The sequence below is a fragment of the Dama dama genome, chromosome 10 (genome assembly GCF_033118175.1).
Source record: "Dama dama isolate Ldn47 chromosome 10, ASM3311817v1, whole genome shotgun sequence".
Taxonomy (NCBI): Eukaryota; Metazoa; Chordata; class Mammalia; order Artiodactyla; family Cervidae; genus Dama; species Dama dama.
Genome location: NC_083690.1, coordinates 9,490,095 through 9,517,788, shown reverse-complemented (window position 1 = coordinate 9,517,788; position 27,694 = coordinate 9,490,095). Strand labels below are relative to the sequence as shown.

The 27,694-nt window shown below is 44.2% G+C and overlaps 1 protein-coding gene across 1 annotated transcript; it reads right to left on the bottom strand.

Annotated features, from left to right (window-relative positions):
- Positions 1-175: 175 nt before the first annotated feature.
- HAPSTR1 (HUWE1 associated protein modifying stress responses) lies at positions 176-25,990 on the bottom strand. The gene is made up of 4 exons (XM_061152804.1): positions 25,748-25,990; positions 24,960-25,040; positions 15,070-15,345; positions 176-3,217 (listed from the first exon to the last, which is right to left on the bottom strand). Exons 1-4 carry the CDS (start codon positions 25,971-25,973, stop codon positions 2,973-2,975), a joined length of 828 nt encoding a protein of 275 aa, XP_061008787.1. The 5' UTR covers positions 25,974-25,990; the 3' UTR covers positions 176-2,972.
- Positions 25,991-27,694: the final 1,704 nt, after the last annotated feature.

The following is a 27,694-nucleotide window of genomic DNA, read 5'->3' as shown; positions in this document are numbered from 1 at the left end:
CAATGTTGCATGGCAATCTTTAAGACCAAAAGCCAAAGGGACCCAAGTTTAATGAGTTCTGAGAGCCCCTGGGAAAAATATTTCAGCTAGTTATTTTGTAAGCCTGAACTTCCATTTTATGTCAAAGTTACTCAGGTGTGATGACCAAAAACAAAACTGCAGACAAGCCCCGTGGTTTTTTTGTTTTTTTAAATTATTTATTCATTGAATGATTTAAGGTGTGTACCACTAATCCAGTAGGGTAAACCACATTGAAGAATTTGACTGCAGGTCTTTAGGTTCAGCCAAATGCTTTCCATTAACTTTGCTCTATAAAATACTAAACATTATATATAAGTTTTTAATGCTTCAGCCATGCTCAAACACTGCAGAAGGATAACTCAACCCCCTCATGCCAAGTTAAGGTGACGGGAACACAACTCATGAGCTGTGACGTCTAAAAGAATACGAGAATCTAGCTTAAGATGAAAAGAGGTTCTGTTCCCCCAACGTAAAGTTTTAAAATTCTGCCTACACTGTTCTCAAAGAGACTGGAGGAGAAAAGAAGAAATTCAACGTTATTTAAAAAGTATCACACAAATATGCAATCTTCCATGATTTGTTCTGCATCTCAAATGGCACAAAGAAAGGCTGCAAAAAAATCTAGCAGTCAGAACTAAGTTTTCCTAAGACAAATTACCTCCCTTTCAACCTCCTGGGTCTTTGGCAATGGGGTGGAGATGGGGAAGGAGTTAACCAGTCGGTGACAAAGCGCATTTAGAATTGAATGCAATGGAAAAAAGTAACAAATGTTGAAGTTTTTCAAAAGTTTAATGGAGCCAATATATAAATTGTGTTCTGGCAGACGTGAAGACCTGCTTTCTCTTACCAAAGAAAATGGCACATATTTTATCAAAATTTGACAATCCAGAGTAAAGGGTACTGAGATTCAGAGCACCAACTAAAACAAAAACCACCAAAAAAAATTTTTGTCACTAACCTGGAGAGAGGAACTACAACCAAGGCATAAAGGGGAGATTAAATATGTGTTCCTCAGCCTCAAAAACCTTTAGGAAGGAGTTCTGACCTCTTGTGAGCAACACTTCACACCATCAAACCCAATTCCAGAATCTAAATTTACAAAGATAGAAAAACAAAGATAACTCCAAATGCATTTCTTGGTATATTCCAAAGGGAAGTGTAAAGTATTGAGAATACATAGGCTTGCCCATTTCCGGTATAATGATAAACTGTTACAATTCTTCCCATCATATTAAAAAAAAATCCACTTTTGTAAAAATTTGGAAATGCCTCACTTTCATTCCTAGGTTTAGCATGGAATTGACTTTCTTTAAATAAGGGCTGTATCTATAGTGAATACAGAACTCCAGTTCACACATTTCCATTCACATCCCACCCATCAATGAATATTATGGTGAACTTAGCAAAATTTCTTCAAAGATTATTAAATGGCTGGAGAAAATTGCAAACGTTAACAAAGTGCTGTGAGTAATTACTGGAAAAACCCTTACACTGATTTGCAATAGTCTTTAAAGGATAAAAAACAGGAAGTAACTGATACTGAACTGTAAGTTTGCAAGGAAACATTTTCACTGTCCTACTTGAGATAGATATATATATATATATATGTATATATATATATATAATAGTATGATAGAATAAATTACAGTACCTGGCAGGCTGACATCAGTTCTTCATCTATAAAAAGACTACCATTCAGTTCAAGATATTAAAAATGAAGATGAAACATGCTCTAAAACTCTGTAGCTACAAGAGGTCTTATATTTACTCAAAAGAGGAATCTATTGAGAACTTTTATTTAGGTCTAACCTAACATCTAGAGGACTTCCATGCGATTCCATCTTTTCCCAGAATGAGATTCGAAACTGCACTTTCTAGGAGAGGGATTTGGAAAGTTGGGTTTTGCTATTTAAATTGGGATCACATTATTAGCAGACAAAAGACCTTTCTCTTTCACCCATTCCAACGGAAACTGCACAAAGCAGAACATTCATGAAAAACATAAAACAGAATATGAAAGACTACAATGCCGAGCCTCCCCCACCACCCATCTCCCTCTCACTAATACTGAACCAAAAAGGAAGCCCGTTCTCAAGAGTTCGTGACCTCTCTACTTCAGGTCACCATGAATGCAGTCAACATGTTTACATTTACCATAAGGATAGTACCCTGCTTGGGAAGTAGTACTTGTCTTAAAAATGAATTATTTTAAGCCTATAGGGTTAATTGGGGGAGTGGGGCAATTTAATATTGCTACTTTTAGAGCACTAACACACACAAAGTGAATCCAATAAAGTTGTGTATTGATTCAGTATTAAGTATTAATTGCATGACCATCATAGCACCTCTTTACATCACACAATCACCAGAATTATAGACTGCTTCAAAAACTAAAAAATAGGGCACAGTTCAATAATTCAAAGTTGCACGCTGTTACTAGAGAGAAACCAGGTGCGTGGTACAGTGCTGCTGCAAAAATGGAAGCCTGGGGATTTGACGAGGAAGCCAAATCGTGTGTTTTAGACAATTTTAGGAACCTGGCAATACTGTTGAAGCAAAATACTCAACACAGCAGGAAATGGACCCTCCCCCCACCCCCAGAAAACCATTCTATAACCAAATAAACATCTGATATTTCCTTTCCCTTTGAGAATAAATACAGTTAAGGTCACTTTTAGCCTTGAAACGGATATATGTTTGCCTATGAGGACCCTACAACACGGTATCTGATGTCCTCTGCTAGGATTATAGTTTTAAGAAAGCCATAGTTACAAGAGGCATCTACTATAAATACCTAGAACTTTCTTTTTATGGCAACCACTATAGGATTCACTTGTCTTAAACAGTGAACAATGGAAGATGGCCTCATATGTTTCCTTTGCAATAATAGTAATATGTTGAGGATCAAGTGGCTTTCAAGCAGCATGGTGGGTGTGGAAAATGTCTGCAGTTTAGATCATTCTGTTGCGTTTATGGGTTGGTGAGTCTGTAATGACATCCCCACACTGGGCTGAGGTACGCTTTCTAGTTCCACCATTGTCCAAGTGGAGTGCCATTTCTTCTGATATGAAAGTGTTCAAATCGACATCATGGAGTCCATTTCTCCTTCGACTAGCATTCGATCCACTGCTTACATGTGTAGGAGAGCCTGGGGTACTCGAACGCACGCTTATACTAGCCATTGCACCACTAAGACCTAGGAAGAAGAAAAAAGGTTTTAAGAGTTGCTCGATTATTCCACCCTCTTGAAAGCAACCCACTTTTACTTTCAACGTCGTCATCGCGTCAAAGGAAGTCTGCCTATTTTCCTTGCAAAGGGATTCAACAGGGGAGCAGTTTTTTTTTCCTGGAGGAACTAATCGTCTGGCTGGGACACAGGAAATGTTCATTGGTAATACTAACCAGTATTTATAATCCAGGTAACTACCAACTATTGGAAGCTTATGATATATGGCAGGCAGCCTGCTAGGTGTACAAATCCATCAGGAAATCCCGCCAGCTCCTCTACAAGGTAAGCGCTATCTGTAACTTAAGAGCTGAGGGAGGAGGTGCTGGCTTTAAACAGAACATTTTCGTTGTCCTCTCTCTGTGCCAACAGATCCCAGTACTGTGTGCGCGCACAGGAGAGCCTGAAGTCATTTTCAGGCTTGAGTGAACTCAACCCTGACATCTCTATAAAGTGACTTTGTAATTTAGCATCTACAACAATACACTATTGAACCTTAAAGGTGGTCCCTATTAAAAATGATCCTTAGACATCAGATACAAAGTGATTCTGCCCTGGACAAATCAACCTACATGCTCACCCCAAGGTCTGGACTGTACTCAGGACAGCCTAACTCAACATCGTCTCTAATCCTTCAGAGAAGGGCGGAGAGCAAGGGTGATATAAAAATTCCTGCTGCCTTGCTTACAAGGTTAAAAGTTACTAAATCCAGAGCATTCCAGCATGCATAGTCACTCATTCCTTAGACCCCTGAACAGTTAGAGGCGGCAAACTGTATGTTCTGTTTCTAAATGTTCAGGATACACCTGTGAAAGGCATGAGGGGCCAGGAGACACGCCACAGCATTGAATTCAATAACCTGACTTCACTGGATTTTCCTTCTTATTAACTCCCCCTTGGGCTATCTGAGTCTCATAATGAATTTCTTCCTTGCTTGACTGAACTGATACGATCTAGTATAATCAACACTCCTTCGAAGAAGAACAGGGCTCCTATCTTAACAAGTCAGCTTAGAGGTTGATTTCCTAGGGACCCATTCTAATTTACTCTGTAAATGTACTTTAAATTTGATCATTAGGGAGCAGAGAATCCTTTTTCCACTTACCATACCAAAGCGTTTAAATTCCCTTTGACACCGTTCTCACTCTACAGATAGCCCGTGAACGTCCTCCAATCTTTGGTGGGCCCCAACACCTCCCAGGTACCCTTTGCAGCCCACACCTCCCTTTCTAAACTGCTCTTAACTCCCTCCTGCAGGAACCAACCAGTCCTCTCACTGCCCTCTAGGCAGAAGCGGCACCCTGTCGCCCTTCCACTGGTGGCCAAGGGAAATCTGACCTCATCTCTCATCGGCTCTAAGCCTTTCCAAGGCCAGTGCCTGTTAAAAATAAATAAATGCACTAATACTGGAGTTCTCCCTGGGTCAGGCACTGTATTGAGTGAGCCCTTTTTCACTTCATCCTTGGAATAACCCTGTAAGATCTGTATCCTCTCCCTGTTGCAGATGAAAAACCAAGGTTAATAAGTAAGCCACTGGCGGTCACACAGCTAGCAAGCAAGAGCCGGGACCCAAGACGCAAGCAGAATCTAAATTCCTAACTCTATCCACCTCTTCAAGTCTCAATTCTTTCAGCACGGAAGTAGCCTCAGGAACTCAGGGTCCCAGCCTACCTCGTAGTCTGTCTCTGTGGCTCCGCTCCCTTCTGCTCTCTTCAATCCCATCCTAACACTCAATCCTTCACTCCCAGCATCAACTCATCTGCAGTTCCCAAAAACGGCCTGGTCTGCACCTGCCTTCCGACGTCTGCTCCCCACTGCCTGCAGCCCACGCCCCTCCCACCTCCGCCTCCCGTCCTGGGCAACTTGCCAGGTTCTCCTACCTCTCCTCTGAAATACTCTTTCCTGTTCTCAGCCTGCCCGCTCCTTCCTCAGTGGCCTTCTCTTCAGTCCGTCTGGCTGACGTCGGCCAGCGAAGAGCCTCAGCCCCTGAAGCTTACCTACAGGAGTCATTTCCCACATCAGTGCCACAGGAACAGACCTTTTTCCTGAACTCAAGGGCCCATCCGTATTTCTAACTGTTGGCCCTCTCAAACATAACACCTTTGGGGAAAAAACCCACACTGCTTCTTCCCTAGCTCACACAACTTTATTAAAATAAAGACAGACAGGAAAGGAACACCCTGGGCTGGTGTCCCAGCACAGCACCACTGCTCAGCTCTCCCCATAGACAGTGTCTTTGCATCTGTATCTCATGAACGGAACAGTGTCTGGCACATTACAGAATGCTTCAAGGCCTTACCCCTCACTCTGAAATCCAAAGCTGTAGATGTTTATTCACCTCTCCAATGTCAGGAAACACACCCACGTGGCTCTTATATGTTTTTGTCATGAAGATAACACTCAATTATTTCCAACTTGCTGGGTTTGGTCTTTTGTCTTTCTGTTTTTAAGTTCTCGATCAAGACTAAACCCCTTGAGGGGGACAGCTGTGCCTTCTTTTTTCCTAATCTCGCAGCCTATAACGTATTATTACTGAAAAGTGTCCACATATTGAGACCACCTTTTCATACCTGTTTCATAATGCAGGAGGTTCTAAGGTAATTATGCTGCAAAACATAGGCCCTCAGCAATAAACTGGGCTATTTCAGTAATTAAACTCGGAATCCCCTGAGCATTTGAGACCCCAGAAAGAACAAACTCCGCTCCAATGACCTTCCTGTTAATGTAGGAGCCACGTGGCTGTATGTTTAACATTCAAGGCTCAAAAAACGCTCCATCAGAAGTGAAGAGGCACCTCAAGCAAATGCTTCAACTGCTATCCTCCATGAAAAAAGAAGAGAGATTTTAAAACATCAATTTGGTCCTTTTGAAAATTCCCCCAGTAACTTCCAGAAAACCACAATCTTTTTCTGTTGGGTGTATGACCCTGGGCTTAGTTTGACAGCTAAAGCGTAAGTCACAATGTGCAACATTAGCTATTTCATTTTCTACTCTCAGCAGTGAAAATTCTTTTCACGGTTTAACTAATCTTCCCCAAAAGAAGACATTTCATCACAAGGGTCAAACAAAAAAATTAAGATTAACAACCAAAAATATATGTATTTTAAACAACCCAAATTTTATTTTATATACCAATGACAGCTACTAGGAGATGCTTTAGGAAACCTTAGCTAAGCCACATAAACAATCACAGGCCTATACAAGTACAGAGAATCTAAACATGCTTCAGAACTAAAAACTAAGTTGTATGGCCCAAGGGCATACGACTTAATTTCTACCAAAACACACTTTTTCAAAAGGGCTATGGGAATATCAATTGACAAAAAGCAGTAGAACAAGCAGTATGATTAGACAGAAAAGTCTCCATTGCTTAATACAAGATAAACTTCATCGTTTTAAAAAGTTTGTCTGCATTCCTTTTAAATGATTAGTGCAGGAGTGGGGGTAAAAAAAAAAAAAAAAACAATTAGGAGGATTTAATCATACTCTGAAAGCTCCCACGGGAGGGAAAACAAAAGTTACAGTCCAGGTTATAGGAATCTAGGTTACATGGCAAATTGTTAAAAGCACATAACTATAATTTTCATACCAACGTCATGCTCAGGGTCATAAGAAAATCCTGTTTTCAGAATTAATTACATGTAATTCCAGTTTACCAGCACACAGTTAGGTCACACAGAGGCACAAAAAGCAAACGCAGAACCCAGCCAGCTTCCCTTCCTCCACCCCGCAGCCCTGGAAGTGGCCTCGAGGTGGCCTCTACCCTTCCGCTGGCCGCCCAGCCTCCTGCAGCACCTGCGTGCCCCGCCCCGGAGGAGACAAGGCCGACCGTTCACGGTTTACCGCGGATCCACTCAGCGCAGCTCCAGGACCCTCGGGCAGGTCTGCGCGCCACCAGCACTCTCATCTCGGGCAGAAGGGGGATGTGAAATCCCCACGACTTGGACCAACTGATTAGCATCCTGACTGGGGGCCCTAAGCAGCTGGCATCCTTGCATTTGAAAGGACTTGCACTATTCAAATGGAAACACTCCCTTTGCACAAAGTGGTATTCTGAGGTTTTAGGTAAGCAATGTGTGTAAATGTCGTGTTTTAAGTGCACAGGGGGGAGAAGTTCAAGCAGGGAAAAGTGCATTCTACTAGGAAGACTGAGGTAATTTGAAGTAGATACCACTCCCCACCCCAATCTGTGAATTGTAATTCTGAACTTTTATTGAAGTAAAGCACACTAAATCAAACCAATTACAAAGATACATGTGTCACACCAAGAAAACATTTTCAGTTATGCTGACAGCCCAAAATGCTTTCAATTTTTCAGACAGTTTTAATGCCACGGGAAAAATGCTCACGACGTTAAAATGAAAAAAGCAAGATACAGTACCATATATGCAGTATGATCTCAGCTATGAAATAATTTTAATATTTATACATTGAAAAAAAAAGACTGGAAGAAAATGCACCAAACATTTAACTGCAGTTATCTCTGTAAACTGGGACAGCAAGATACTGAATTTTTCACTTTTTGGAAATTTTCAAATCTTCCAAGAAATCAGTATTATTAAATCAGAAAACTAGTGGAAAAAAAAAGATAAAACTATTTCACAACTACCAAATGGATTATTAAGGAAATACTAGGTGAGTAAAATGGCTTTAAGGCATGGCTACATGGACTCCTTTTTCACCTCAATGAAAAAAGTGTCCAAGAAAATTTTACTGCTAATTCTTAAGTTTTGTATCATTAATACTGGAAGCTTTAGTTAAGCCCTATCTCCAAGAAACTTCAGTAGCTAATATCTAAATCTTAATAAACAGAAAATGCCAACTTTTCATCAAAAATTTAATGCTATCTTAATTGCCTTGATTGTTTTTCCTCTCAGAGGCTGGTCTGAACAAAGGCAATAATTAAAAAATTCCAGCCTTCAGAAGAGTTTCAATTAAAGAAGATATAATCAATTTAAAGCAATTAAGAGATGAGATTTGCTTTTGGTGCATTAATCTCTTACATCTTAATTCCCAAATAAGTTTTGCAAACATTTACTGTGAAATAACTTGACAGTTCTGTTATTTCAGGAAGATGCAGAATGTAACATTCAACAAGCGTTTATTAAGAACCTACTGTGTTCCACACATTGAGCTAGGAGTGTGGGCAAGAGGTGGAGAAGGGATTCTCAAAGACGAGATGTAAATCCCCCACAAGCCAGCTCTAATCTATTCTCTGCAACTGAAACCTGCCAGGAAGCTTCTTTCATACTGTACCATCAGTTTAAAAGAACTTAACCTAAGTATTTGTGTGACTGTCAACATTTGTTTCTATGTATTTATCCATGGAAGAAATAAAAAGTGATAGAAGAGACACAAACCAAGCATCAATACTCAAATTTCTTCTTAAATGTGGAGATCTCAACGCTACCAGGAAGACACAGGCCAAATGTTGTGACCAACATAACAAAAGCAACAGAACCTGTGCTCAGAGGAGAGAAAATCCTACTGGTCCATGCTGACTAAAAGCACAGCTTTCCAAAAACACCAGAGGAAGCAGGGAGCCATTTTATGACAAACTAGGAATCTGCCTTACATTTTTTTTTTCTAGGTAAAGATATCGACCTAACCTTATATCCCTGAATGATCTCAAATGAATGCCTTTTTCTTCTAAGGCCCTACACTCAGTCTCTCCAGATCCAAGAATCTTGCCAAGCACCTTAATGATTTAAAGACTAAGGATCACCACATACAAACAAAGACTTTGTCAGACGTAAGAGAGAAGCCAGATATGGAGCCTATTAACTCCTAAAGTGACGGAACTGTGCCTCAATCTGATTGCTTGGGATTACATGCCTCAAACTGACTAATAATACAATTCTATTAGGCTAGAAACTCCTTGAGAGATTATGCGATTCATCTTTGTATCATCTGCTCCTCTCACTAGTCTGAAAATCAGAATGCCTGGCTGTTTACTGTGCTCAGTAAATGCTGAGCAATAGGAAAGACTACAGAATGACAATACACATTTTTAAACGACCACACCTTTCACAAAAGGATTTTAATTGCATAACACCAGTCAGCCAGCCACACACACACACACAGACACATGCACACGCACACAAGGGTTTCCAGACTAAAACTGCTCGACTTCAACCCTCGCTAAAATACTATGTCTTCTTAAACGCACAACACATTATCTCAGAACAAAACAAACAATCAAATTAAAAAACACCTTTCCCGTTTGGCAAGGGGGGGAATTCTCCAGTATCATATCAAAGGCCAGAGAGCCTGCACTTGCCTAAGACCCTTTCAGTACTTACAAAGGGTAGTAGCCCGCTGTCTTTTTTAAACTGATGTTGTTTAAACAACATGGAAGGAACTTGAGCAAGGAGGCATCTTAAAGCCAAATGCCAGTGACAGCAATGGTTCCCCCACCAGCACCTCCTCTTTAACACCACACCCCGTGTGAACTGAGGAACTTTACACAGTCAAATCCAGGCCCAATGGGCTTAGCTCCCTGTACTGCAGTTAAGAATGCCACCAAAATGCTTTTTGGAACTAAACCCAAGTGTCTTCGATTTCTATGGAACAGTCTGAACCAGGGCTAGAAACGTGCGAAGACCCTCTGAGATGATCTGAGCGAGAGCAAGGTTTTAACGCAGTTAGCAAATGAGTGAGGTCTGACTTGCAGCACCCTCTCCCATCCGGGTCTCCCATCCAGGTCTCTTCCACTCCTGGCCCCATTCTAACTCTGGACCTTTTTCATCCAATCCCCATGATGACAAACAGAACTCCTCTGAGGAGACTATACTTCAATCTAAGGCTTTCTAGACACAACAGAAGCTTAGGCAAGTCAAATCAGCTTAGAATCTTTCCACAACCAACCTCCCCAGTTTATACCAACATGAAACCACCTCAAGACTGTAGTAAGTAATAATATAAATAGATATTTAACACTAACTTTAAATTATCCCTTCCTTTTGAGTAACTGCACATTTAAAAGGCCACCCTTACTAAAAGGAAAGGCAAAGTACCCTCAAAGGCCACCTGAGCTCCAGGCCTGTTTTTGGGAGTATCACCATCAGGGGCTCACAGGACTTGGAACTAACCAGAAGTCCTCTCCTCTCAAGGCAAAGAACACTTTACCTGTGTAAAGGCTAGGTGCTGGGCTTGGCTTCTCACTCTACGTATCGCCTTACAAACAACACATGTCACACCTTCTCAGAGGTGAGTGCCCTGGAGAGGCTGGCCACCCTGTCCAAGGTCATACTGGGAACGCAACCTAGGTACAAAGCCTGAGTACTCCTCCTGCTGTAACGAACCAGAAATACAGGTCACCAGCCATTCATCATCAAGCCTATGTACCCAGATTGACTTATGGGGAAAACCCCCAGGAAGAAATACCAAACTCATGTATATTCTAATGCCTTTAGCAAAGAAAAATAAGCTTAGAGACCTGCTGGGGGTGTGTGGGGGGGTGGGGGTGAGGTATGAGGAACCCTAAATGTACAAATAGAGGTAACTGAATTTGGGAGCCAGACAGATCTGGATTATCTATTCAAATATTTACTGACCTGGTCTATTTTAGTCAAATAAGCCTTTCTTCATCAATAAGATGGCAATAACCCTGGGTAAATGTGGGCAGCTCCCCCCGCCCCGACCCCATAGAAGGACACCGTACTGACCCAACACTGAAGGGCCACTCTAATGGCACCTCATCATCCTCAGGCCCGGCTCCACGTCTCAGCTGCTCGGGGTGAAGAGCTCACTGTGCAACAGTCCTAAGATACACCTGCTCTGTCCTCCATTCTCCTCACCCTCATACTGCACTCACCCAGGGAATCTGTGAGCCTCAACTCTCTGTAAAAGTCCTCTGCTCTGTTGACTTAACAGACCTCTGAACCCTGTGTTAGGCTCAGAACATACCTAGTTCAGGTTCTGTCACAGCCAGCAGCTCAGAGACAGCCCTGCCCCACCACACCCCCAGTTTATGGGCAAGGAAAGCAGATGCCCCACTCAGGAAAGACCAGAACACAGGGAGACCGAAGGCAAGCTTCGTCCCAGAAGAGACATTCCATGACTCTGAAGGGATCAACAGGTAGACGAGAAAGCTTAGAAAAAACCATGAAGGTATTCAGATGATGACACACAATACTGCTAAGAAACCCGACCCAAGGTCAGATCAACTGACAAGGGCCTTACAATGTCATGCTGAGTTCTAACTTTACCCTACACACTACAGGGGAGTGAACATTATTTTTCAGTGAAGCAACAAGAGCAGAGAGATCACTCCAGTGGTCACAGGACAGGTGGACTGGAGAATGGGTCAACTCAGGACTGGGAGGCAAGAACAGGCAGGAGATGATTCCGAGAGCCCAGGGCTCCCCTTCTCCAGAAAAGCCTTCTCTGAACTTATCGCTACGCCACACTGTGGAACATTCTTTTCTGACCCCAGAACACCTTACATATGACATTAAAATGAATTATCTAAGTGTGCACCGGCCTCAACAGAAAAGGAAGCACCCTAAGTCAATCGCATATTCCCTACAGACTGCACAGTATCTGCCACATACACATCTGCTGAGTGCAGAAATGAGAGAAAAACATGTTTCTGCTGTCGTTGGGGACACCCTGGTGGAGATGCAGGCCAGGGCACAACAGGGTCTGGAGCAGTCTGGAGGGAGGATCTGAACTGTAAGGACAGATTTTAGAAATTAAGACTCAAAAATCCCTTAAAGGTACTGCAGGAAGTAGCTAACAGCTAAATCCAGGGGAATGTAACCTCTTCCCCTAAGTCACTGAAAGGTCAGAGATCAAAGTAGCCTGATGAGAAGACCAGAAAAGGAAAATTTCTAGAAGAGAAAGGATGGCTAAGGGAGAGCTAATCAGAAGACAGGCGGGAACCACAAAATGGTCCAGGTGATCTTTGGTCTGTCTGCGATCTGTTTACAGAAAAACAAAGTGCCAGCTATGAATCCAGTTCCCAGTAAATTTTAGATAATATTCCTTAAGACAAGGATGATTAAGAGGGGGAGAAATCAACATAGCAAATGCATTTCTCTGATTTTCGTGAGTTTAGTATCCAAATGAGGACATATCATGTACACAGAAAATGAACAACATATGCTGCAAACAAGTGCCAAAATAAAGCACCAGATTATATTCCTTAAACCTCAGTAACCATTAGCTGACAGTTTTGATTGAAATTGTTTGATAACTATTAACTGATGTATTGGGTTGGCCAAAAGTTTCATTTAAAGAACCTGTGGCCAACCCAATACTTTTAATTGCAATTGCATATTTGAGTCTAAGGTCATGAGGGGTATTTATCAAAGGACCTTATCATTAGACCCTCACTGTCTTAACATGAAATACTCTACAATTATGTCTTGGCCATTTTTCTTCAAATGAAGAATGTATTTTAAGCATCTATGGAAGCATTGGTGGAAATGAGAATTCAGAAACTGATTAAAAAAAATACTCTCTTGTGAGGACATGAGGTCCTCTGTGGATAAAGATAAACAAACATGACCTCCTACACGAATGTTTGCTTTGATTAGAAACTTGAAAGTCAGACAATTCTTTTCCTACTTCCCCCTAGGGCCCCAAAACTTCATAAACGTAGCCTCTCCCTCCAAAGAACCCCAAGAACTTCAATCTGACCTCACATTTTGTAGATCTGGCGATGAAAATTATACGCAAAACCAAATTCTGACAAGCATGCACCCTAATTAGGATTTTTCCAAATATATTTCAAAATATCTGAATAATTTTGACTTCAATTTACAAACTATTCAATAAATTAGATTAGGACACCAGGTTACAAAGTTAGCCATTAATCCAAATTACAATTTAGTTAACAATGCCCTATTATTAGAAATCATTTACTCAAAATACTCAATTCAGGCTAGCATTCTCAATTCATGGATGTCCTTTAAAACCAAAAGAGCACAAAACTCCATAACTTGTTTCTGTATACTCTTTACAAGTTGCTCTATCACTGCACTGCAACTTCACCTTTTAAGTATGTGAATTCAGTGCATGAACGCTGGGAATCCAATGTATTCTGTATTGGCACTACTTCATAAATCTATCAAAGTGGAAGGTTATTTTTTAGATAGCTTTAAAATTAAACTTTTTAAAACCATCACAATTTAAACACAAATCAAAATTATAAATAGTACCTTCCTAAACTTACACTAAAACTCCCAAAGTTCAGTAAAATAATAAATCACAAAGTTTAACAAACTCAATTTAAGAAAACGTACTGGGAGTTGGAGAACATAGTAGTTGTGGGAGGTGGGCTGCTGGCTTGTCCTTTTTACAATGTGGACAACTGCAGTAAAGATTTTATAGCAAGAGTGGCATTTATGTTTCTCAAAACTGTCTTCTATAAGAGTATAATACAGGAAAAAAAAAAAAGACTCTCAGAAGTATGGAATGAATCATAAATCCACTGGATGACAAAGAAAATCAAAATGCTTAAGGAAACACAACTACATCAAATACTAACATGCACTACAATTAATCTGACAAATTGTACACGTCTAGTAATTTTTTCCAAACTTAATGGTAAAAGATGTGAAACTCTTAATTCAATAGAACAGATCAATCTCTATTTTGCCTGAGTTTCAAAAACTCCACTATGTTAGAAACAGCAAGCAGTCTTAAGTACTGCATCCATACATCATGGACTTTTTTGCAATAAAATGTTTTTGTGTTTTTAACTCATCATAAACTCACAATCAGGACAGGGAAGAATAACAACACTTTTCCCAAGTCCATGTTCTGAATGGGGTTTTAGGTATAAAGAAGCAATGCTTGCCAAAGAGAAAACAAATCTCTGTAAGCATTAAAACTTCGATGATACAGAAGCTCTTTGTATATATCCCACTTCTTATTACCAGGTTACTTTATTTTAGATGACCTACCCTGTGGCCCAGAAATGTTAACTTTTAACAAGGCTCATGACCTAACTCACTAATGACTGCTATCTGCGTATCACTTGCACAATCCATGTTTTCATCTTGGCTTCAACACCAAGTCTTGTTATTCTGTGATTGTATTTTTACAACAGTATTGAATGACCTATAGAATACCTCTCCCACTTCTATCTGGAAGCTTGTATTAGAGAACAAGCAACAACAGACTTACTGAGTACATTCCCCAGGCTTCTCCAGTAGGACTTAAACCCTTCAGCCAAGAAGGCCATCTGACAGCAGGTCTGGCCTGGGGAGATGGAGATGGACTTGTCCTCTGACGGTCCTGACTATCAAGCAAGGTCCTCAGGACAACAGACGTAAGGAAAGTCAACCCAACTATTCTCACATCTGTCCTCTCCTTCTCGGGTCCATCAACACTCACCCTCTGCAGGCACACTCAATAACCTAAGCTAACAAAGGGAGTTCCCTTGAGAACTCCCCCGACAGTTACCTGCCTTACTTGCCTGTCACTGACTAGGCTCTCCAGGCAATTATAAATGCGACAGAATTCTTAAGACACAAGAACTTCCTCTGACTCAGAAGAGTAAGAGAGTATGTACAACAGAAGTATAAAGCAATAAATTCTAATTAATGTTGCAAAAGATGCAGTTATTATAACACCAATCAGCTCAAACTAACTTTCTAAAAACAGTTTTTAGGATAGGCTGGCTAACATTCAAAAACTGCCCATGTAAGTTCTTAGCTTACATTCTATTTAAACATTTCTAGAGCAAGTAGTTACTATTATAGATAGACAAAAAACAGACGGTTTATCTGGATCTAAACCTAAATGTGAAATTGGGTCCACAGACACACTCTTAACCATTTTTCCAAAGAAATATGTTTAAACGGCTTTACCATGCAGAGCTATGGCTTCCCGGAAGGGTTGCAAATCAGTCTCTACAGATGAGCTAGTTTCCGTTGAAGTAGCTCGGTTAGGGGACACTACAGTCAGTCTTGGGGGAGCTCTAGAGTTTCGTGGTGGAGGAACCTTTCCACACAGGAAGCTGATCAAATCTTCTCTACGAATAGTTCTTCTGCGCTTTTTAACCCAAGCCAACACATCCTTATTGCGTCGCTGATAGCCAATCTGAATTCCAATATCAAAACTTCGCTGATGAGTATCCACGCTTTCTGTTAGAAAAAAAGAAGAAAAAGATACATGATCATCAGTAAGTAGAGCCAAGGTGCCTTCCCTCCTACAGAAAACCATTTTACAAATTCACCAAAATGAGTATCATTAAGTAGGAGGCTCTTTAAGTCTATCAGTGATCTATTCCATTGAACTTCATGTTTAAAATGTTATACATGACACCTAATCACAATGGCCTAAATTCAGTAAACATATCACACATTCCTGGAACTTCTGTCTTGTTCTTTAAAAAAAAAAAAAAATCAGATAAAAAGCGGGACTAATTATTAGCCAAATTATTACCATTTCAGTGTTTCCTTAAAAAGCTTCCTTAATCTAAGCAACCTAGCGTATTTAACGATGCTAACAATGGGTAACTCACTAAACGTTTACTGGTACTCTGCCCAGCTTCACCTGAGAAAAAAGGTACACAAATACCTCGCACTACTGTGCCCTCACTGCAACCGCGGCAACAGGCACCGGCTGACCACCGCAGAACTCAAGAGCTGAAATGTTCTGTCCAGGGTCTGTGTGTCTTAACCACCAAGTTACACTGTCGTCTCTCAGAAAGACCAACTCTCAGAAATTCTACACAGGCGCGTTCACGTCCTTCAACAGATGACTAAACCCTGCCACACATCGCTCAGGTTTGCTCTTCTTGCGAGTCCTGTGTCACTTCAGACGTGCACTCCTAGTGACAGGTTCAGCACCATGAACTGGGAACACTGAAGCAGGAGCAGGGCTTCCGGGTGGTGCAGTGGTCAAGAATCCACCTGCCAATGCAGGAGACGCAAACCACATGGGTTCAATCCCTGAGTTAGACGGTCCCCTAGAGGAGGAAATGGCAACCCACTCCAGCATTCCTGCCTGGGAAATCCCATGAGGAAATCCCACGTGACAGAGGACAGGGGTCACAAAGAGCCGGACATGACTGCACACACACACAAAAGCCGTAGCAAATATCTTAAGAATTTAAGAGAAAAATAATACTGACTGACTAGTCACCAAAACCCAATAGCACTGTGGAAACAAAAAGCCACACTCATTTTCCTAGGAATGTGTTCATTCTGCTTCCAGTTCCCAACAGTTTTCTGTAACTTCTAACCATGCCCAAAAGACCCTCTCCCAAAACCTCTCAGACTAGTCTCCTCACCTCCCTGTAGACACTGCCCCCTGTACACACTAAACCCAAATTTTCAGTAAACAGAGGCCTGTCCCTAGACAAAAAAAAGGAAAAAAAAATCATGATGCCTGCCCTTTAGTGGCTTTACAGTTGAAAGAAAAATACCTGGTAATTTAAGTTACTGTAATTTATTTTTAGTTGAGCTGTTACGTTAGCAGGAAAATCACTAATACATCTTTAACAACATTAGAGAAGATGGTTCCTTTCCCCAAGTACGAATTCTCACTTAACACACAGAATCGATCATTCCTCTATTACTTTTCCTGGCTTTGATTTTAATTCTATCTGCTATATCTAAAGTAGATGCTGAAAGGATAAGCAAACCAGTGAATAAAGAGCTGTGTCCCAGAAAAATAACAATCCGAACATCACAGGGGCTCCCAAGCTGTGTGAATTTGCATTATTAAAAAAGATGGGGACTTCCCTGGTGGTCCAGGGAGTAAATCCTCTGGGTTCCCAATGCAAGGGGCCTGGGGTTCATTACCTGGTTGGAGAACTAGATCGATCCCACATGCCACAACTAAGACCCTGCACAGTCAAATAATTAAAAAAAGAAAAAAGCAACAGGGTAGCACAAACAGAACCTTATAATAAGGCCTATTCTTTAGCAGATGATCAGTTCTTGTTGCTAAAAAAGAAAAATGGCACAAGTTGGTCATGGGAGTACTCTAGAAAATAATAGATTCCATCACAACTTTCTAATTTTACAGATATAAATGCTACCCTGAATGATTTCTGCAGTGTCTCACTACTAGTATGCCCAAGTTACAGTGTGAATCAATGCCTTGTTTTCTCATTTTATCATCAACAAAGCGTGAACCCCATTTAAAAGTCCATTTACAAGGATAAGTGCCTTCCCATCTCTTAATCTTAAAGACTCAGATGAAGACAACCTTAGATAAAGGGTAGATAATCTCTAAGATGACCTTGTAAGGCTGCATGTAGACGCTAAGTGATTGTGAAAGAGCTGGAAGCACTTTTAAGAGAAATTAAGTTATGGAGTAAACTAAACCCACTCCATGCGACCACAAAAACTGTCCAGTGTGATGCATCTACAAGAACCAGGTTTCTACAAACCTGCCCTAAGAGCATCGTTGTAATCAAGCTCTTAACCAGAGAAGTTTGTGTTTCCACAAAGAATGACCCAAGAAATTTTATTTTTCAAGAACCAAATGGGGGTAAGCCCAGAACTCGAAGGGAAAAAGCTGAAAACATGAAAGGGGTACAAGAAACAAGTCTCAAGCAAGCACGGACAACACAAAGAAAGATGAACCAGGCATGTAAACGTACACCTGACAGAACAGCAAATAAGAAAGGCTGAACTTGATACAAAACTCAAGAGCCAGAGGAAGGAACCACGTGAGGTGGCTTTAACAAAACAAATACCTGACAATCCTGGGAATAAAGGGCTGTGATTTGTTCTGATTGAACACAGGAGGAAATCCCAAAGTCAGGTCTGCAAAGGGCTGATGCTTTAATCACAGGGCTCAACAAAGTTGGAAAACTCAGTATTCATAGTTTTAAAAGCAGTTATGTAACAAGCTGTGAACCTCTTCAAATACTGACCAATCATTTCATCTCCAAAAGTTCTGCACAAGTCTCAACATCAGAACTACCCAAGAACACACTGGGCACTTTGTAAACAGACTCTTACAGACTGAGAGGTGCAGGAGGACAAAAGCAGACTGAACACTAATGTCTTCAGGCACATGCTTTTGCACTGTCTGGGCATAAATTTGGTCTTATACCATTACAGCATATTCTGAAAGCCAAAGCCAAACATTGCCACATAAATTAATCCAATCTCAGTCATTTCCTTAAACCAAGAATATCATGTTGACACTATAGTTCTTTAACACCATAAAGAAGGCTGAGCGCTAAACAATTCCAACTGTGGCGCCAGGGAAGACACTTGAGACTCCTGTGGACTGCAAGGAGATCAAACCAGTCAATACTAAAGGAAATCAACCCTGAATATTCATTGGAAGGACTGATGTTGAAGCTCCAGTACTTTGGTCACCTAATGCGAAGAGCCGACTCACTGGAAAAGACCCTGATGCTGGGAAAGACTGAAGGCAAAAGGTGAGAAGAGGACAGCAGAGAGGAGATGGTTGGCTGACATCACTGACTCAATGGACATGAATCTGCACAAATGCCAGGAATAGTGGGAGGAGAGAGGAGCCGGGAGTGTTGCAGTCCATGGGATGGAACATTTAGACATGACTTAGCAACTGAACAAATGCTCAAGAATTTTGAAGAGTTACTTGGTTGAAAATGAAACCTTATCACATTCTGAACTAAGCAGAAGAGATAAAATGCTCCTTGGAGAATCTTACGAATAACTAGATTTTTAATCACAGGTTACTTTAGGGTCTAGTAGGATAATAAACACTCAAAGATGGCCTTCAGAAAGCTCTCGGCCAAAGACTGCTTTGAATACATCTGAACTTTGTCAACTAGACCACCAAATTCTAGAAGTGCAGAGCACAGAAAGCTGTGAGACAGTCTTGTGCCCAACACTATTTTACTGATGCCAAAGCCACTGTAGAAAACAGCCATAGCGTGAAGGTTAGGAAAAGCCCAAGGGCATCAGAATGTCAATCTAACCTTTAATCACAACACATTCATTTCCATATTCAAGAAACAAACTGATTCATACAAGAAACAGTAGACATCTTTGCTTTGTATTAAAAAAAGTTTTTATATTAAGTAGCTAAAGTAACAACTAAAGTGATAGCGGAAGACAAGGAAGCCTGTCATGCTACCATCCATGGGGTCGAATAGAGTCGGACACGCTTTACCAACTGAACAACAAAGTAGCTGACATTGATTGAACTGTTTTTATTAGTCTCATTTTTCCACCACTAGCAAGGGATAGCAGTCAAAGGATCAATGATTTCTGAGATGAAGACCCAATACAAAACTTTGTTACATGAAACAGACATAATGAGACTTCATATATGAGTTAACCAAAGCATATAGCCCAATTTCATAAACAAGGAATTGGAACTGAGGCTCAAAGGGCCTCACCCAAAGTTAGACAGCAGAAGTTCTTTCTACAATAGATTTCTTCCTCAACAACAGAGAAGCCATCTTCCATTTCCTTAGAGGACCTACAAACCAGAAAATAGCAGATAGACCAAAGTACATTTCCACTAACAACTACATAACATTTGAACTTAGAATTAAATCTGCACTAACCAACTACGCTGCTCTAGGAAAATATATATATATTGCCTGTTTCATTAGAAATAAATTATAAATCATGTCCAAAAAAACCTGTTTTTCAACTTTTTTAAGGAAATAATTCTATATATTCAGTAACATAGTATCCAAAATAAACACCAACTTCTAGGTAACTTACATACTGACTTAAATCCTCACCTAGCAAGAATGACAGGACTCCAGGAGGATGAGAGTGACCTGACTGCCTGCCATCCAGTCTGTGTCCTCCCTCTCCTAAAGGTATTCCAAGTCTGTTTGGCTAGCTCTGGGGGAAGTTTCCTCCACGTTGGCTCAAATGATGAAACGTTTGGTTTAATCTCAACTCTGTACAATCCCAAAACTGTGGCTATTCTACCGTGTGATTTTTCAGGCCGGAATACTGGAGTGGGTTGCCATTTCCTTCTCCAGGGGCTACCATACTGACACTAGCCTAATGACAAAGCCCAGAGGGGCAGGCCCACACGTGGGAGGAGAGCACTGCAGGAGGAAGGCCTGAGCTACCGGGTCCAGTCAGACATCCCACCCTCAGGCTTCAAGCTAGAGAGCAGCCAATCTGTGTCCAGCCTGACTTTTATCTTCTGGTCTCTGCAGCCAAAACCTTCTTTTACAGAGAAGTTACACATAAGAAACCAACTTGTCTTCTGTAAAACTTCACAGATAAACAGTAATAGTAATGACTGAGGCTGCTACTTAACGAGACTCTGGGTATTCAATCTTAATCCATACTAAGATGTTTTGAACACTGTCGAAGTAAAAATGAAGTCCCTCAGTCCTGTCAGATTCTTTGCAATCCCATGGACTGTAACCTGGCAGGCTCCTCCATCAATGGGATTTTCCAGGCCAGAATACTGGAGTGGGTTGCCATTTCCTTCTCCAGGGGATCTTCCTGACCTAGGAATCGAACCCAGGTCTCCCACATTGCAGGCACTCTTTACCGTCTGAGCCACCAAGGGAATCCCCAACAGTCTCAAAACTCAATGGTTTTTTGTAGCAGGAGAGTTACAAACCAACTCCAAAGTCAAAAAACATAAGCTCAAACTTCAGTATCTGCCTGCAGGTAGATGATACTTTCTCTGACCAGTTATTTAAACACCCTTAGTCCACCAATTTTCAGTATGTTCTGTTCACTTTAGTTCACATAGAAACTCAAGAGGGTCACAATGAAGTGAGAACAACATATTATAGAGGATCTGGCATCAAGATGTCTCAAAACCAAGGACTTTAAAGGGCATCCTACCATTTTTCTCCCCTGTCAATTCTATTAACATTTCACCATTTTAGGGAAAGATGAAGACACATCACAAAAGTTATTCCAACAGAAGGAAATTTCTTCCCTTCATGTAAGCACAGCCCACAGCCAGAAACATCATCTGAAAAACTGGACCAACACATAGTCTGTGACCACCAACACAGTCCTCGCTTGAACACTCACTACGTGCTATACTAAGAGCTTGGTTGCTAAGTTGTGGGTACTTAAACCTATTTACAGTTGAGAAAATGAAGGCAATTATAGTGAAGTAGTTTTTGTTCCATTATCTGTCTCCAGGGTCACACAACTAAGTAGAAAGAACAGTCTAAAATCTGAACTAGAATCATCATGGAGAGGACTCCATGATAATGCTCCTGGCCGTCTTCAAGTACTGCTAGAGTCACACCTTGAGGACAAAAGCTGTGCAAGGAGAAAACCACAAACGTCTTTAATATAAATAATATCATAAGATCTCACTCAACACATATGGTAGAAGTCAGTATGCAACTTAAGTTTCAGACACAGTTTTAAGTTTCAGACACAGTTTTAAAGTGTGGAGGAGCTTAATGTAAGACAAAAATCAGAAAAGACATGATAAATCTAAGAGCAGTAACAAAGAAGCGGTGAGAAGCGGTGCAGGCGAGCACTCGCTCCCAGGCAGCTGCTGCAGAGCCAGCGGAGCCCAGCGCCCACCTCCGAAGACCAGGAGGCTCCACAACACAGCTCTGTTCTGGAGAAGAGAGCCACCAGCATCAGCCTCTATTGACAGTAGAAGCAATTTCGAATTAATGAGTCAGGACAGAGAGAGAAACCAGTCAGCCAAGGAAACGGGAGGTGGATTTAAGAGGCAAACAGTTCTCAGGTAAGCACCAACCTGGACTAAGTTAAAAACCTTAGTAACTTCACTCCCTTTTAGTTGTAGGTATCAAAAAATGTACTAAGCCAGGGACACAACCCCACTGAATATTTAACAAACAGCACTTCCTTTAAATTTACCAAGTCAAAGTAAAAACCACCACCAGTCATCAGAATGTTCTTCCCTTTTCATCCTTCCAAGGATGCCCATGTCTGACCCAACTTAGTATGTGAAGTGGGAGGAAGCATGCACTCCATTTCGCTGAGTTCTGTCCACACCGAGGACGCCCCAACTCACTCTCCTCCAAGTCTCCAGCCACATGTAACCAAACCAACTGAACGTTCCATGTTTCAAAACCCCACGGGCAATCAAAAGGGGCCCTATGCTAGACTTTTATCTCATTCTGACTTTCCTAAGCACTCACTGTAGCTGTTACCAAGAAACTAGTAAAAGTGCCAACCTCTCCCTAGGCTGGGGGAGGCAAAATGAGCCATTTTTAGCTTGTAAGATAAGTGCTTAATCATACAAAGTACAAGAGCACTGTCCATTTACAGGGATCCCTCAAAACCGTCTCCCCACCCACCTCTCTCCTGGGAATTACATTTAGATATTGAATCAGAACTGTGACTAAATTTACCACTACTTACAGCTGCATGTACTGTGACACTACCTTGCTAATTTTATTGATTCTATTTAAAGTGCTCAATTATTAAATCAGCTGCATTCCTGTTCTCTGAAGACCACACCCTAAAAAGGAGGAAGAATGTGACGATCTGCAGAGCTCATCCACTTTCCTTGAATCAGCTAAACAAACAATATTGCTGCTACACAACCAAATTACACAAACCACAATTAACCACTCCTCAGGTAAAAGGGGATGTGTTTCATTTTACAGAAATAGGATAAAAAATAAAACTAAGGCTGGACTGACAATCTAGCATTTGCAATAATGCCAAGAATTTCATGTCTGTTTAAAAGGAATTCAATGTCTTTCATCAAGTTTTCTCAACAAAGAAAAACTAGTACACTGTAAGAAGCATTTGCAAATCAAATGTTCAGTTTCTGAGTCCATTTTATATGAAGAATTAACACTAAAGAAAACTGCCAGCTATAATCCTAAGGAAATACATTCCAGGAGCACACCAACAGCACCAAAATCATAGAACATTCATATCTGTGTATGGCCTAGTCAAAGAGCCTGGCACATAAAAAGGACTGAAACCGCTAAAACTGAGTGGATACACTGTGACACCCCCACACAACAGAACACCAGTCAGGAAGGGGAAAAAGCACTGAACTGTTTGTTAAATCCAGCAACGTGAACTCAATGGAGCATCTCAAAAACAGGGAAAGTGGAAGAAGCCAGTCACAGAAGGCTCCACGTTATACGGCTCTATTTGCTAAATTAAAGAAACAAAAAACCATACATACAATAATCAAATCAGTACTTGCCAGGGGCAAGGGTGAGGGGATAGATTTATCTTATTTACTAACAAAGTGTCAAATTCAATTTATACACCTTAAATGATCTTTACTGTATGTAAATTACACTCCCAAAACTGGAATTTTCCAAGAAATGAGCTTCAAGTAATATTTCAAAATTTCCTGTTTGGGTGAAACCTAGTGCAATTCCAGAGAATGTTCAAAACTCTCCAATAGTAAAGGATGCTAAAAGTCAAAATTTAAGCAAATCAGCTACACAAAATCAAAGTTGACCACTGGGACACCATTTAATCGTTTCCCTTTTTTCTCAGTAAGCCTGGACTATTAGTTCCTCATTCCCTGAAATTAACATTCCATTCACCAGTTTAATCTTACATTCTCATATTACCATCCCAAAAAACTGCAAGATCTACCCAGGAAATCCAAAATAAAGGACTTTTTCCCCTAAAGAATACTATCTTAATTTGCTCATTCTTACACAAGAATGAAAATCTGAGAATCAAGTCTGCTCCACAGCCTGTTTCAACCTAGTTTGAGAATTCTGAAATGCACAAAGCTCTATTGCAATTATCAGCTGTTTCTAGCCGTTTAAAAGCACTTAACTACATTTTTACTAAGATTAACACTCAAATTCAATTCCTTTTCCCACAGAATCCTTTCCAAAAATCAAACCCAAATTTCCAAATCTTCAAAAATCTAGTAATACACAAAATCTAAACCCACTGTTACTGAGAGTGCAATGGCCAAGAATATTCAGGCACGTATGGCGGGGCGGGATTAACTGCATAAAGGGACTACCAAAAAACACAAATCAACTCAAACTGATCAGATTTCCTACCTACAACGGGATGTCAAATAGGTTAGCTCTGAAAGCAAATATTTGATGCAGTTGCTAGGGAGTAACAGCATGTTCACGTGAGCACAGATTATTCCAACTAGCTAGTTTCCAATGCACCTAAATGCAAGGCCTGCAGGAAACTGCCCTTCACGAGATCCTTTTCCAGAAACAAGTGTCCCTCCCACCTCTGTCCTTGAGACAAACTCTTCTTCCCCGGATGCCCAAACAGCACGTCTGGACAGCTGGAGTGCTGGGCCTCTCAACTTGGGCACTACTGCCATTTGGAATCTGGGGTAGGGATTGGTAGGCGGTCTCACACGCAGCAAGCCTCCTGTCAGTGATGACATTAGCGTGCCCCTTGCAGACGTGCTCAGTCGTGTCCGACTCTCTGCGGCTCTATGGCTCCTGCCAGGGTCTTCTGTGCATGAGGATTTTCCAAGCAAGAATACTGGAATGGCTTGTCATTTCCTTCTCCAAATCTTCCTGACCCAGGGATTGAAGCCGAGTCTCCTACGTCTCCTTCATCTGACCACTGAGCCATCGGGGAAGCCACCTAGAGTACCCCAGACACCGCCAAATGCGGGCGAGGGAGCCAAACGACCCCAGATGAGACCCCGTTATCTGGAGATGACATAACACCAGCGAAATCCTCCAGCTGCAAGCTGAGACTTAAGTGGCTGGATTCAGGGGCAAGAAATACTCCGGCGATCGAGATCAAGGCGGCCCTTGCACTCAGAACACCCGACTGAAACCCGGACGCAGGCTGCCCTCCTCCCCCCGGCCCCCTTCCCAGCCAGCGACAAGGCCGCAGGTTCTCTTTACCTTTGTAGAGGTTCGTGACGGCGGTAGCTGCGTTTTGGAAGGGAACCCACAGAGAAAGTCCTGGCTGCTGACACACCCGGTCTGAAAAAGGACGAAAGGAAGAGGGAGGAGAAAAAAAAAAGACACACACACAAGAACACACAAAGACAGAGAGAAAGAGAAAGAGAACAAGCGATGAAACTTGGGCGTCAATCACTCGGGAACGGCCATATTAGGTTTCGCCATTTTGTTCAAGTTTCGGGATCCCGCGCGGGGTGGTGGGCCCGACGAGAAGGGGGGCTCGGCGGCTGGGTGGCCGGGGTAGCAGCCGGAGCTCGGGGCGTAGGGCGAGGGGGGCGCAGCCCGGGGCCGAGGCGCGGCGGAGGGAGGCGGCCCCTCTCAGTCCCCGCCCCGAGGCCGGCTGCGGCACAATAGGGCCCCGGGGCCTCCTCCCTTCGCCATTTTGTGACCGGGGGCTCCTCCCTGGCCCTCCCCGGCCCCGGGGACGGGAGGCGCCGGCGACCCGGCCTCAGAAGCAGGCAGGGGACCCGCTTTCCCGAGCCCCGCCGAGGAAGCGGCCCCCAAGCCGGGGCGCCCCTCAACCCCGCCCCGAGCCCGGCCCCGGCCGCCCCCCCACCGCCCCGAGCCCCTCCCGAAGGCCCGCCTCCCGCGGCGCCATCTTGCGGGGAGGGGGCGGCGGGGACGCGGCGCGACGGCCGGAGCCCCAGACCCCGGGGCGGTCTCCCCGCCGACGGCCGGCCAGCCCCGCGGGGGCGGGGGCGCAAGATGGCGGCGGCGGCGGCCCTCACCTTTGTAGAGCTGGGCCACGGCGGTGGCCGAGTTCTGGAAGAGGTGCCACAGCTTCTGTTGCTTGTGCTCGGGCTGCGCGGCGGCCGCCGCCTCCTCCTGCAGCTCCGGGGGCAGCTGCTCGTCCTGCTCGGCCTCGGCCAGGCACTGCCGCTCCCACTTGGAGAACCAGTGCTCGGGCCCGTGCTCCTGGATCTCGGCCTCGCCCTCCTCCTTCCGCTCCTCCATCCTCCGCGGCCTCCCGCGGCCTCGCCGCCGCCGCGGCCGCGTCCTCCTCAGGCGGGGCCCCCGCGGGAGCGTCGTCGTCGAGCGGCCCGGCGGCGGGACCCAGCGACCGGCGGCGGCGGCTCCTCGCGGCGGCCCAGGCCTCCTGCACCCCGACGGCCTACGAGCCCCGCCCCGTGGCCCCGCGCTGCCCGAGACGACCCCCTCCCCGGGCCTCCCCACCCCCGGGCCCTGCCGAAGGTCGCCGCGGACCGGATCAACGCCGCTTCCCCTTGCCTCGCCGGCCCGAGCCCGTCTACCGCCCAGCCATGGCGCCGCGGCCTCCCTAGGGCCGCTGCCGCCGCAAACCGCCTAGCCCTGCGCGCAGACCGGCTTGCGCCGCCGAGCCCACCCCGAAGACTGAGGAACGTCGTCGTCGTCGCCGCCGTCGACGCCTCTGCGGCTGCTGGTCTCCGCCCTCCCCCGCCCACATGCTGACTGGGGGAAGCACCGCCCCCTCGGCCCCCCTGCCCGGTTGGGGCGCGCCCGCTCCAAGGGCCCCCATTGGTCCGATCCGACCGGTTCCGCGTGCCAGCCTATGAATGCAGCGCCGTGATTGGTTAGTCGGCCTGTCCGCTGACGTAACCAAAGGGCGGGGGGAAGGGAGTGAATGTCAGGAAGGATGAAGGAGAGGGAGGAGCTGACAGTGGTTGCGTCCGAGCCTACCCAAAAAAAAAAGGGGGGGAGAAGTGCGCATGCGCAGAGGCCTGCTGCCAAAGCCAGCCGACAGGAGTCACGTGACCCGGCTCCGCGACCGCACCCCGCGGGGGCTTTTCCGGCGCTTCCACGCCCCGGGGGACGCAAAATCAAGTCTAGTGATCGCGCCGCTGGGATGGAGGGGTGTGGTGGGGTGGTGGCCCGCTATTCCAGCCCCTTCGGCTTCCAGACGGAGGAGGGAAATGAAAGTGAATTAGAAGCCCAGCTCGAGGCCAGATTTGCAGAGTGCTTTGCCAGCTGTTTATTTCAAACACCCATTTCTTAGATAGACAAACTGAGCCTCAGCGTTCAAATAAAGAAAAAAGAGAAACTTCTCGAGTCGCGAGGCCCGCGGGCCCTCCCACCGGCCTGCCGGGAGCCCAGGAGGCCTGCGGCTCGCTCTGCGTAGCGCCTCGGGGACCCTCCCGGCCGCCCCCAACCAAAGCGCGCCCCCCTCCCCGAAGGCGCCAGCCCCCACCCCACCCCCGGGGCCACTGTCCCAAGACCAGACCGCAGCGGCCGCGAAGCCGAGAAGAACCCCGGGCGGGAGCCTTGGTGCCGAGCTGGCGGCCCCCGCACCTGTCCCGAGCGGCACACTCCTGGGCCACGTGCGGCCGCCTGCGTCACGCGCCAGTCCCCCCGCCGCCTCCGGCCGGAATCCACGTCCCGCGCCGAGTGGGAGGCCCCGCTTCCAGGGGGAAAGTTCTGCGCAGACTTCTGGTTCAGCCGTGCGCCATCGCCCCAGGCACCCTCCGCCGAGCCGGGCTGCGCGCGCCACCGGCGAGGCTGCGCGCTGCGGTCACCGAGCCGGGGTGTGGGGGCGGGTGCGTCCCCAGGGGGCTCAGGACTTAGGGGAGAAGCAACGCTATCAAGGGGCGATGACGGCACAGAGGCAAAGCTGGCCGTCACACGCTTGGCGGCGCAGGAGCATGAGCCACTGGGGCTTGGAGAAGTCCCACGAGCTGCCAGAACGCCCTTCTACAGGCATA